General features: G+C 38.1%; 1 protein-coding gene across 12 annotated transcripts in view; it reads left to right on the top strand.

The window, feature by feature from the left end:
* The window catches only part of NUMB (NUMB endocytic adaptor protein), a 92,781-nt gene that overhangs the window by 53,130 nt on the left and 27,257 nt on the right, over positions 1-12,394 (top strand). For all 12 annotated transcript variants that reach the window (XM_039551804.1, XM_039551799.1, XM_039551803.1 and 9 more), the window contains exon 2: positions 4,905-5,048. In XM_039551804.1, coding sequence (XP_039407738.1) covers positions 4,923-5,048 — 126 coding nt within the window. In that variant the 5' untranslated portion in view covers positions 4,905-4,922. The remainder of the gene's footprint in view (positions 1-4,904; positions 5,049-12,394) is intronic.

Genomic DNA, 12,394 nt, shown 5'->3' with positions numbered 1-12,394 from the left:
GAAGCCAAGAGTGCTTCAACATGCACTTTTACCCGTGACAGTGTTGTTTCTGTCTCTGTTGGTTCTGACAACTCTGCCCCTGAGCTGTCAGTGGACTGATAGAGGTGTAAATGGTAGTTTTTCTGTTGGTCGGAAGAATAATGGTGCTGAAGCTCTCCTTAAATTGCCTTTGGAGCTCTGTTTCCAAAATATCTAAATTTGCATAAAAATAAATGGCAACATAAATTTTAAAACTCCTTTGTCTTTTTGATACCTTTTGTAGGTAGATGCTTTGGGAAATGGTCTAATGTCTAGTCTCATGTTGTAATCTCTTGAATTACAAAAGTGGTGGAGATTTTCGTGTTGGGTGGGTGGTTTTGTTTTGTTTTGTTGGGGTTTGTTTTGCTTGGTCCTTTTTCTCCAGTGGTCATGACCATTCAGATGCTCAGCTGTCTGCAGTAAGATAACCTTGAAATGTACTGGGACCCAAAGTGGCTCTTTTTCCTCATTTCTCTAGAAGGCTCAGTGCTTTCAGCCTTTGTTGGCAGTTTGTCTCTGATGTAGTGTTATGTTTTGTGATTTAATTAGATTTTGAGTTTCCTATCTTGGCTTTTCACCAGGTTTGTCTTCATAGTCTCAGTTGTCCTCTTTCTCTGGGTCCCAGCTGGATTTGTAAAAGTGAAAAGGAAATAGAGGTTTTGGTGTTTTGGTTTGTCTCTTGGGTGGTTTTAAAATACTTCTAATTACATGACAAAAATAAGTTGCTAAATAAAAAAAATCGAAGTCTGATAACTTTCATCTTACATAATCCCGAAACATAGTATCATACTTTTTACAGTACCAGTCATGCTGTCAGTTTAGTAGAAAATACCCTGATAGCTTATTGCAGCCTAGGCTGGTGTCTGTTGTGTTGGCAAGCACACAGGGTTTGCATGGAAATGTGAAGTGCCCTACAAAGAATTCAAGTAGAAAATGCTCACTCATCTCTCTTTAGAGCTTCTGTGCAGAGATTTTGAGTTCAAGACAAAATTAGTTAAATTTTCAGCACTTAATTGTAGCAATTCATGTGCTTCTCTCCTGAATCCTCGAATATGCAGCCCATGTGAATTGTTCTATTTAACACTTTCCCATCAGGTGATAGCTCTAGTTATGTTGTCCTGACATGCATGTAACCAGCAAATTAGGTTTTTATAGGACAGACTGTTTTGCAACCTACTCATAAGTCTGACATTTCAGAAAACCCAAGTGTGGCCATTGGAGAGAGCTTGCTGGTTGCCTGACCAGAAATTAATTTTGCTATTTGTCAGCATTTCTATCAGATAGAATAAGCTATTTTTAAACTGTTTGTTGCCAACATGACACCTCAAAATTAGAACATGTAGGAAACTGGGTTTGGTTTTTGGTGAAAAGGAAATAGTTTGGGCAAAATGCCACTTCAGCCTCTCATACAAAATGTAGTTGAGGAAATCCTATTCTTATCTTCCCTGGGGATTGAGATTCCTGGTCAGAATAAATGTCTGATAAGGCACCAGTCTCATGGGCAACAGTAATGCCTGGGAGGGAGAAGTCCAACAGAATGCTCGCATAAGCAAATGTTATGATAAGGCAATTAGACTGCTGTTTTTCACAGGTGGTACAGTGTTTGTGTGCTGTCCTCAGTCCTTGCTTTGCTATTCACTGAAGTTTTTGAGATTCAGAGTTACCTTGAGATCTTCAAAACTGACACATGAGCCTTACTGCATCTAATTGTATCTGCTTAAGAGTCTGTTGCCTCTTTTGGCAGAGTGGAGTGTCTATGCCCATTTGTCTCTCACTGGAGTGCAAGGTCGGGCAGCTGGGCTGTAAGTCATGTGCTGACCAGATTCCTGTGCTTTTCACTGAAGCAGCTGGAGCAGTGGTTTTGCTCATCGTGCTGTGGCGCTCCCAGTCTGCAGCAGGGACAAGAGTGGGTGTCTGTCCTTATGAGCTGAGGTGCCATGCAGAGATTTGCTGCAGTGTGTCTCACCTGCCCAAGGTGATTGAATGGCCTCCCTTGAAATTTTGATTCCTTTAGACTGATGCATAGAGTCCTCTGTCTGCAGTTTGTAAAACAGAATACATAACTGATATTGCTGTAATGCCTCTCTAAGCCTTGACAGAGAATAGAAGCTTTGCAACTCTTCTTAAAACTTTGAGAATTGCCTTTGCACATTCAGAGATTTTAAAATGGCTTATAGCTTGTAAAATAAACAAACCATGTTTATAGAAGAGTGTTGTGGCTTAGCCCCAGGTGGCAGCTAAACCCCATCCAGCCACTTGCTCACTCTTCCCAGTGGGATGGGTGAGAGAATCAGAAGAGTAAAAGTGAGAACTTCATGGGTTGAGATAAAGACATTTTAATACGTAAAACAAAAGCCACATAGTCAAGCAAAGCAAGAAATTAGTTCCCGTGGGCAGGCAGGTGTTTGCCCATCCCCAGGAGAGCAGGGCTCCATCACACGCAGTGGTTACTTGGGAGGACAGACACCGTCACTCTGAATGTACCCCCTTCCTTCCTTCCTTCTTCCCCCAGCTTTACATGCTGCACATGGTGCCATATCCTGTGGGATATGCCTGTGGTCAGTTGGGCTCAGCTCTCCCAGCTGTGTCCCCTCACAACGTTTTGTGCCCCGCAGCCAACTCAATGGTAGGGTGGGGCGAGAAGCAGAAAAGACCTTGACTTAGTTTAAACACTCCTTAGCAACAACTAAACCAATGTGTTATCAACATTTTTCTCAGCCTAAATCCAAAACACAGCACTGTACCAGCTACTGGGAAGAAAATTAGCTCTGTCCCAGCTGAAAGCAAAACAGAGCTGCTTCAGCTTATTGAGTGGAAAGAAATGTGCATGCTTTTTATTTTGCACATATGTTCTAATCTCTAAATCTGCTCAAGTAAATTCAAGAAAATATTTTGTGTTACTAGTTATGACAAGCATTTTGTAGCTATGAAGGACTGAAGTTAACACTTCTTTATAACTAGATAATTGTGATTAAGAATCCTTCAGCAACTTCCCATCCCTGCACTTAGACTGATTGCTATACCTCATGGCTGTTCTAGGTACCTGCTAGGGTCAGTTGCCTATAGCCTTTGCTGTACATCCCAACCCTTCACTTAATTTGCATTTGGATTTGGGTTGCTTGGAGTGTCACACCTTCCTGTTTTCAAATGCTCATCAAGCAACTTTGAGCACAGTGTTTGCTGTAAAATGGTGTTTAGTGTGGCTGTTTCCTAATGTAGAAATACTTAAGGAATTATTCTATACGCTGAAAGAATGCTTCAGAATGCTGCAAGACCCATGAATAATGGAATTCAAATGCCAGTGAACTTGTGCGTGTGACTATCGTGCTTATTTGCCCTTAAACAATTAACGTCACCACACTTAAATTTCCCAGTCCTAGTGATATAGTGGTATTTTCTTTATCCATGGGTATATCTTTGAATTGTTACTTCTCTTAAAATATTTCTTTTAATAGATAATGAAAAGGTGGAAGATTCTAGAGAAATTAGCCAGTATCATGCCCCTAAGATACAGTGGGAACTGACTTGTTCAATTATATGCTGCTTGAGGAAGAAAGTAACAGTTGCTGAAGGAAGTAGTAGGGAATCAGTAACAAAACTCACACCTTTTTGTTATTTTGAATGGCTAAAGTGTGCTATGAGATACAAAACAATTTAGTATTTGTAATTAGTGGTGGGCAGTGATTTTCTATAATGCTTTTAGTTTCTGACTTTTGTGTCCAGCTTTGAAATAGCTGCATTTTGACTTTAAATTTCTTAATGTCAGATATCACAAACTTGAATGGGTCGATTTTTCTTACTTATGTCAAATAGTTTTGACTGGAAGATACCAGCTCTTTTCAAGGTTTAAAATGGTGTTCCAACTGCTTCTAAAGCAGCTTTCGCTCAAAGGCCAGCTATTGACTGTATAGTAAATATCTATATTCTCTAGTTTATGCAATCTAATGGGAAATAAGCATATATAATCGAATTAGATTTTGCCTTGCATTCTGCAGCATTTTTTTTTTCAATCAAAATGAGATGTCATGGTTGTAAGAAGGCTTCTTTTTCAGGAAAGATGACCAAATCTTAAGAAGCCTTTCAGTATGTCTTCGATATTCCCCACTTTGTATCCCTTATGATTTTACTTCTCTAGGTGAATATCAAGTATTTTTATTAGTAGTAATTTCTCTAATAGCTTCTTGGCTAATTGTAGTTTGAATCTAGTAAAGGTGAGCGTGTCTAAAGTGTAGATTGGGTTGTAATTAGAAGTTGATACATAAAGGCAAGTGTATACAAAGTTTTGAGTTCTAGGCTTTAGAAGTGTATTTGCAGCGCTGTCTTCCCCTTTTGAAGAAGTGCATTTCTCAGTTAAGCATAAGAATTCTGCCAGTAGACTAAGCACGGGCTGGACTGTTCCCCTCAGTCAAAGCGTGAACCTATCTCTTGTACTTAATGAACAGCGCAAGCACCTGCTTTTAGGAGCAGTTTTAGAGCTATGAATCCTTGCCTTGTGTGAGTGCCTTGGAAGCTTTTGCTATTGGTTTCCTACTTGGTTGCTTTAGGTGGGTGTTTAAATTTGGGGAGGCAGGATTTCATGTGCATCACTCTTCAAAGCTCTCTGTCTGCTATTTTAGGAAACCTTATGCTCCCAGTAATAGTTATTACTGGGTCTAATGCTTCAGTTGCTGTGGAAAGATGTTAAGCAAGTAATGTGGATTTGTGTTTTCCATTTTGAAGTGAATATCCATCTTTCTCTGAATCTGTGTCCAAAATATTTTTCTTTCACAGGTCCTTCCATTCATCTTTGAAAAAGCTCAGGGTCATTTGTCATGATAGTGGTTGACCCGAAGTGGCTAAATGTGTGTTTGGTCCCTATTAGCAGTATTCTTTTTTTCTTCTTCTAGGACGTGAAAATCTGAGAAATGAACAAATTACGGCAAAGCTTTAGGAGAAAGAAAGATGTCTATGTGCCAGAGGCCAGCAGGCCTCATCAGTGGCAGACTGACGAAGAAGGCGTTCGTACTGGCAAGTGTAGCTTTCCTGTTAAGGTAAGAGTTTCTGCCTTTCTTTTGGATATCCATGAGGTACTCTTGCCATGAATTATTATTTGGGGAGTTTTGGCAAGCATAAGCCAGAGACATGCTTCATTACACACAGACCTATTTTACAGTCAGCTCTCATTGCAAAGGATGTGGCTTTTTTCTTAAAACCAGATGACTCACGTAACAAATGCCTTGGAAAATCAGTCTGAGATATCCTACATTATTATCTAGTTGAAATAAATCATGTAGCTAGGTAGAGGAGTAATACAATATTTTTCTTCATTTTTCTGGAAGGTCAGAAATGGTAGGCCTCTTGGATTGCATGGAAAGGTACTCAGTTCTCTCTATTAAAAGTGTAGTTGTGGTTACAGTTTGACTTGTAAGGTAAGTGGTGGGCTGTGCTTGGAAAGCAATCCTTCCTCCCTCTTGATAATTGAAAATATTGTCAAGTAACACCTGAGATTTTGACCAGTGCATGAGGTTAGAAGCACTTGCTAACTTCTGGGAATGCCTCTGTGCTGTGATTTTGTGTGTGTGTATTACAGACTATTAATGCATATGAAACTGAAATTACCTTTTAAAATTCTGATAACTCATTCCAGATTATCAGATATTACAAATAGGTATTTTCTTTTTTGTGTCCAATTCTCCTTCCTCTTTATATAAGAAACAATATTTTAATATTTTAGAATAGTATTTAATATTAATACTTAATAAATACCAGAATAAAAAGAAATATAAAATTTAGGGTGGCTTGTTGCATATGCTCCCCTTTCTTCCTCAGGGTACACTAATAGTAGATCTACAATACATTAGAAGCAGATGACGCTTGGGGAAAGCTAATGAGTTAAATATCTATGTACAAGGAACACAGTCTATGGTTCTGACACCTAAGTTTTCATTAGTTTTTCTCTGTATTGTACTTAAAGTAATTCTGTCTGATAGTTAAACATGTGATGTTGCTAGGTGGAATTCTTTGAACTGTTTCGTATTTTTGTGAAGTTGTGGATTGGTGTAGATATGTGGTAAGTATGAGATAACTTTCACACAAGGTTAATGCCCTGCTTTACCCTACTAGAGTTGCTTATGTGTGCTTTTACATATACTCAAGTATATACAACATTTCTAGTTCATGGCTGCTTGCTTATTTTTGTCTTGTGCTATTTTTCTGCTAAGAGGAAGGAACTGTAATTCAGTACTAAACAGAGATGGTGTTTTGCCAAAGCTTTGAAAGTAATTGCTCTGTGAAAGCTCAAACTTAGATTAAGGTTTAACACTGTCTAGGAGAGAACAGAGTTGTAAGTTTGAGTCTGATTATTTTTTCATAATTTAGTTATTACACAGGTTGAAAAGCAAAGTGCTCAATTTCTAGGCATTTAGTTTTAGTCAAACTTTTTCAATCCTTTACTGAACACAAAGGGTGTGAACCACTTCTCACTGTTCAAAGACTGACTTTTTTAAAACTCTCAGTCAGGACTTGCACTTCTAATGACAAGTACTTCCTGTATTTAAATGAAGCATTCATCTATTCTGGGCACATGTACCCAAAGTCAAAAAAGGTTTTGGCCTATTCTGTGGTGAAAAGGTGTAGAAATGGATGAATCTTTGCATCCTGTCATCATAATGGAACTTATGTGCACTCAGTAGTCTGCTTTTAATTTGCTGGAATTAATTTAATTTGTTCTTTGGAAAAAAATGCTCTTAAGGTAAACATAAGGTACGTTTCTTAATTTGGTCAGAATGGTAGACTATTAATAGTTAAAGAACTTGCAATTAGGTGAAAATGTAAATTCAGAACAATTTGATAGTAAGGGGCGTTTTATCTTATTTGTTTAGAATTATTGTCCAAAATAGTATGTCTTGGTATGGACAAAGTGGAAATTTTTATAAGGCTTGAGATGCAGAGTGGGTGTTAACTGGTGTTTAATAGATAGAGACAGGAAGTATGCCATTGTGAGGGAACGAGATAAACCAGATGTGGAGTCATCGCTTTAGTGGGTGGTACTGTATTTTGCTCACAGAAAGAACTTTGTGCTATTGAAGGAGAGTATCCTGTTATGGGTATTTTTTGGAAATTCATATATTCCAGGAAAAGTATGCAGTCTCCTATGTCCTTAAATATCTGATGGGGTGACTTTTCTTCCTGATGCTCCTCAGTGGAGCAGAACAAAGTGAGATATTTTGGGAAGAATGGTTAATGAATAGGAATGCATTCAAATCTGAAAGATAATGAATATACCTTAATTTTCCTTTAAGTTTTGCAATGGGAATTACAAAGTGGTCCATTGTCTGTAGTGTAGCAGCTCTTAATATGTTGGGGGGCAGGGGTTAGCCTGTTCTTATTTATTATGGTTTGCCTTGCCCACTCTCTAAAAATCATTGTCTGTAGGAGCTCAAAGCGTAACTGAGTAGCAAGACCAGAATCTGGCTTTCACAGGGGTGGTGAAGACTTCACCTGTATTTAGTGAAGACCTGAGAATTCTTGACAAATGTTGCTGCAGCTGTCTGTAAGATTTTCTGTTTGAAAGTAAAATAGACTGGTGTAGTAGCAGCCAGGTTGTGGGCTTTGTTTCTTCTAATGCTTGCTATTTTATTTAGGTAAGACTCTAATACTCTTTTTTTTTTGAGATCAGGAGAAGACTAGTGCAAACACGTAAAGGAACGTTTGCCCTTGGTTTCTCTTGTAAAGAAAAGATCTCTTAAATTGGTGTGGTTTTTAACTTCTTGCCTTTGGGCATTTATATTTTGCCCAGAGGTTGGGTGTTTGTAGAGTGCTACCACAGATTTATCCTTTTTTAGACATTACAGAGCATGTGGAAGCACTTTGAAAGTCATGTTGCAAGTAGGATTTCATCCTGCCTTCAGGCTTCATTCTGTTAGTGTTGGACAGGGATTCCAGTAGCTGCTCATTCATTGTGTTTGGAGGATGCTGTACTGCAAACAGATTTAATGTTACTGAAAGGTTTTCTCTGTTGACGTGTTTCTAGAAGCTCTTCCTGTGCTATGTCCACAGCTGATCCCTATTTTTAAAGTCCTTAAGTGTTCTGTTGGATTTTGAGCAAATCTGATACATCTATGGTTCATCTTCTCTTTGGGAGAGAAGATACTCTGTGGAAAGTAGGGCAAAATTCCTGTTATGTTCCTTTATGTTGCTTTAAAATTCAGGGAAGTAGATTCGATCCACAGTTGGTTCTCTCCAGTGCTGTGCTCATGAATTTGGAGGTGGTAATAATCATGGATGCATACTGTTCCTTTTAGTGAATAGCACTCTTTTTTGTTTTAACAGTCTGTTCTTCAACTGGTTGGTGAGGCTGTGCTGCATGTAGCCAGCTATTGATCATATTTTCTCGGTCATCTTAGTGTGTATAGATGTAATTACAGATAGTTCTTTGTGTTGGAAATCTAACCACACTTGATGTGGTAACCTGACACTCAAAGACAGGGCCATGCGATGGCTACTGACTTTGCTGTACTGCTCTCCTATGTAAACTGCTTTGAATCCACTAAAGTTAGATTGAAAGAAGAGCCAAGGAGAGACAGGTCCTGTCTGTTAGCAAAGGTATGAAAAGGATGTTAAACTTGTGTTTAGAAAAGTGACTTGCACACTTTTGCTATTCCATTGGAAATATAAATGATGTTGCTCTCCTAACTTTGGTGGCGTGGAGGCATAATACCTTGCATGTTTTACAGATGTTTGACAAGAGTTGCCCCATTATTAAATGTGGCACTGGTACATGTGCTGGAAAGTCTGTGCAGAAGTCTATTTTCAGGGAAAAATTCTTTTCCTCTGTCCTAACAAACTGAAAAGTAAATACTGTGTTTCAGTAGTGAATCCTTCCTCTGAGAGAAAAACTGTGCCAGATACATGCAATACATAGGGGCCTGAGATGAAGTGATTGTATTTAAAACTATTCAGAAGCTGAATATTCTAACAGCCATTACAGCTGTGCTTATCAGTGCTGTAATTTATTTATACACAATTTTATACATTATAACTGCAACAAATGAATTTCATTGACATACACATTTTCAAACTTGCTTTCTTGCTCAGACACTACCTCACTGAAAACATGCAGCTGTTCTGCGGTATAATGACTAAAATATTTGACACTAGGGCTTCTTTTGTCTGAAAAGCCTTTTCGAGTGTCCCTCTGGGTAAGTGGTTTTCATTCATACAAATGCACTTTGGAATAACTGGCCTGTGAAATTTATATCAGAAAAATTAGGTCATTTCCTTTTACCTTAGAGAACTAAACAAACCAAACATTTTCCAGTTCTTGGTGGTTCTGACCAAAAGGATGTGTTAAACAGAATATTAACAGCTGGTTGCTACCTGTTCTTCTAGAAGATACAGCAGTTGTGTATCTTGGATAATTTTTGTTCTGTCACTTCCATGTTTTTCGTAGTCAGTCTCTTTTAACGTTAAGGCATCTAAGGCTACTATTGCATATCACCTGCAAGTTTACATGCATTTTTTTATTCCACCTGGAAGACTGAAGATGTCGGTGAAAAAGCTGGTGTGGAAGAGTAACAAACCACATTTCTATCTCTGGCATCCAGGGTTTGCTGCTGAGTACCTGGTGTCATTGGAGTTAGCCTTTCTGCTGAATTTGATTTCTGTGTTAGTGTTAACAAATAACGGTTGTATGGATACAGTTGTACTTTCGTGTATAAAAGAATTGACTTTTCAGAACAAGTCTCTTGAACTGTTTCCTATCTAACCCTTGCTTTGATGGGAGATGTTTGGAAGACACTGTATTACTTTATATTCAAGAAGAGACAGAAGGAAAGGGAGCTACTGGCACAAGCCCTGTAGTGTATCCTCACTGGGACCTGTGAATGTCAGTTCTCATCCTTGGGGTCCCTGTGTTTGGGTTGTTGAGCTGTACATGGTACTGCTGAAATCACCATCAGTAGGAGATAGGCCGTTTCGGTCACTTTGCTTTGTGCTCTTACACCACTTGTGGCTGCCCAGTTGTCCTCTTTAGTTTTGGAATTTGCATATTGAACTGTATTGCTTAATGTCAAATTTAAAAATCTCATATTAAAAATAACTTCTTCTTTTTAATAAGTTCATAAATACAGCTTGCATGACATTCTGTTTCTCCAGGTCAGAAAGACTGGTACCAGCACAGGTAACTGTGGCTTTTATTTTATGTCTTAAATACACTTCTAGTTTGAAATAATAGCTGTGAAAGAATTTACTGGCGTGATGCTGAAGTGCCTTTAAGTTAAGCATGTGATATTTTTCACTGTGAAAGCTTGAGGTCCTTAAATGGTCTTTGGAAACTATGTTAAGTATTTTTAAGAAGTTAATGTGACAAATCTGCTGATTTCTGAAATGTTGCACAGCCTTACACATTAAACACTAGAGATCTCTACCTTTGAAGGCCTGATGTTAGCAATGAACAGTAACCATTCCTATTGAATGCTAACCCTCAGCAAGCAATGGTACATTTTAAAAATCCTGCAGCATTTAACATCACAGGAAAAAGGCTGGAAGACAGCTAATTATAAAAGATGGTGATTATAATGGAAGGTGTGAAGCTTACCACCAATATATTCCTATACATTTTTGTCATGGCAGAAGGAATGTAAGGCAATCCCTAATCTTTAAACTTTTCACCCTTGTGTTCAACCCTTAGTTTTGTTTGAATAACCTTGCAGACAAGAAGTTTTAAATGAAGCTTCTTGCTGAGTTTTAAAAACCTCCTGTCTTTGGCAAAGGTGAAATTCTTAAATAGTTTAATAAACTTCACATTGTTTTAAAGATAGGACAATTAAAATGGTTTGAACGGCCTTGCAGAAATATTTATTTTAAATGTAATTTAGCTGTTGGAAATCAAAAAGTTCTTACTGGGTTATACCTCTTAATTCTGTTTTTTAAAATTAGGAGATATCCAGTGTCATACATGGAAACCAAATTTTTTGCAGGAATTGAAAAGGTAGAGTGTGCACCTGTGCAGTGTGTGTAAAAAACTTGGTGGCATCAACACTAGATTTTCCTCTATTTTTTCTTTTCCTTTTTTAAAAGAAAGTTTGAAATTTGTTAAATAATGCTGAATTCCTGGAAAGATAGGAATTGCACATCAGAGCATATAGTTGAAAACCAAAGTCTGACAGTACATATGTGCAACTGTGAGGGGACTAGGAGAAATAGTGTGTTTAAGCCTCATCAAGGGAAATTTAGGATATGCATTAGTAATAACAATTCAGCAAAATAACATCCCTTTCTACAGTGAGACGTGTAAACTACTGGGTAGAAGGTCTAGCTTACTGATCTCCAGTTACAGAAATGTCATAATACTTCAAGGCTGACTTCTCTGATGTAGATGTGGAAGTAGATCCTGCCCTGAAGCAAGTGCTGTCCTACATAACCTTCTGAGTTCCCTCTCTGCCTCATTTTAGGGATTTGTAAGAAAATTAAGAACATAGCATTTGTGTATCCTGTATTGAGCTTCTCTACTTCATCTTCAGTATTCCTAACTGGAAATGTTTGCTATTCCCTCACAGTGTTGTTTCTGTTGACAATGATAAAGGCCATGTGAGAACCAGTATGTGAAATGCACAGTGTGGCTCTTAGGTGGGTGTGATGTAAAAAATAAGGAGAACTACTGATACAGATACTGCTTTAGATTCTTTTGATCTCCTCTACAATTCCTGTTTATGGGGATTTAACAGGTTGATGAGACATTTTGATTTCTGGTTACATGTGTAGCATCCTAACTAACCTATAGCTTTGACTAAGCAAAATTAAGCTTTGTTGATGCTTAATCATAGAGTTTCTGTTGTCTGTGCTTCTGTAGCTCTGTCTGAGCAAACTGAGCAAAATCTGTTTCAAACTGATAAATTTAGAAAGCAGGAGCATGAGTTTGAGAGGAGAGAAATAAAGTATTGAACATTGGAATGTAAATCTTAGAAGTCAGTGGAAATAGCTCAGCGTTAAGACGTATCCAGGATTTCTGGATTTAAACTTACGTCTACTTGCAAGACAGCATTTCACTCTTAAACTTTGGAGCTCAGGCTTTAATTCTTGAGCAATGCCAATTCTAGAAGCATATCAGCATGTGCAGATGTCAAGTAGTCAGTCTTACTGTTGCAAATAATACCCCAGAACTTACACAGAGGAAGAAAGAAGAATGTTGTTGCCTCTAGGAAAAATACCAAGAAATGCTGGTGTGCTTCTCTTCGTGGCAGCTCGTTTCCCAGCACAGGACACCTTGGCCAAGACTTCAAGTAACCTCATTTCCTGTGTCCGTGTAGTTTCAAATGTAATCCAAAGAACCTAATCTGTTACTGCAAATAAAACAGTGCATTTGAATATCTGCTGATACTCAATTATTTGTGTAGCT

The sequence above is a fragment of the Corvus cornix genome, chromosome 5 (genome assembly GCF_000738735.6).
Source record: "Corvus cornix cornix isolate S_Up_H32 chromosome 5, ASM73873v5, whole genome shotgun sequence".
NCBI lineage: Eukaryota > Metazoa > Chordata > Aves > Passeriformes > Corvidae > Corvus > Corvus cornix.
The sequence above is the reverse complement of the archived record's forward strand: the minus strand, read 5'-3'. Positions and strand labels throughout refer to the sequence as shown.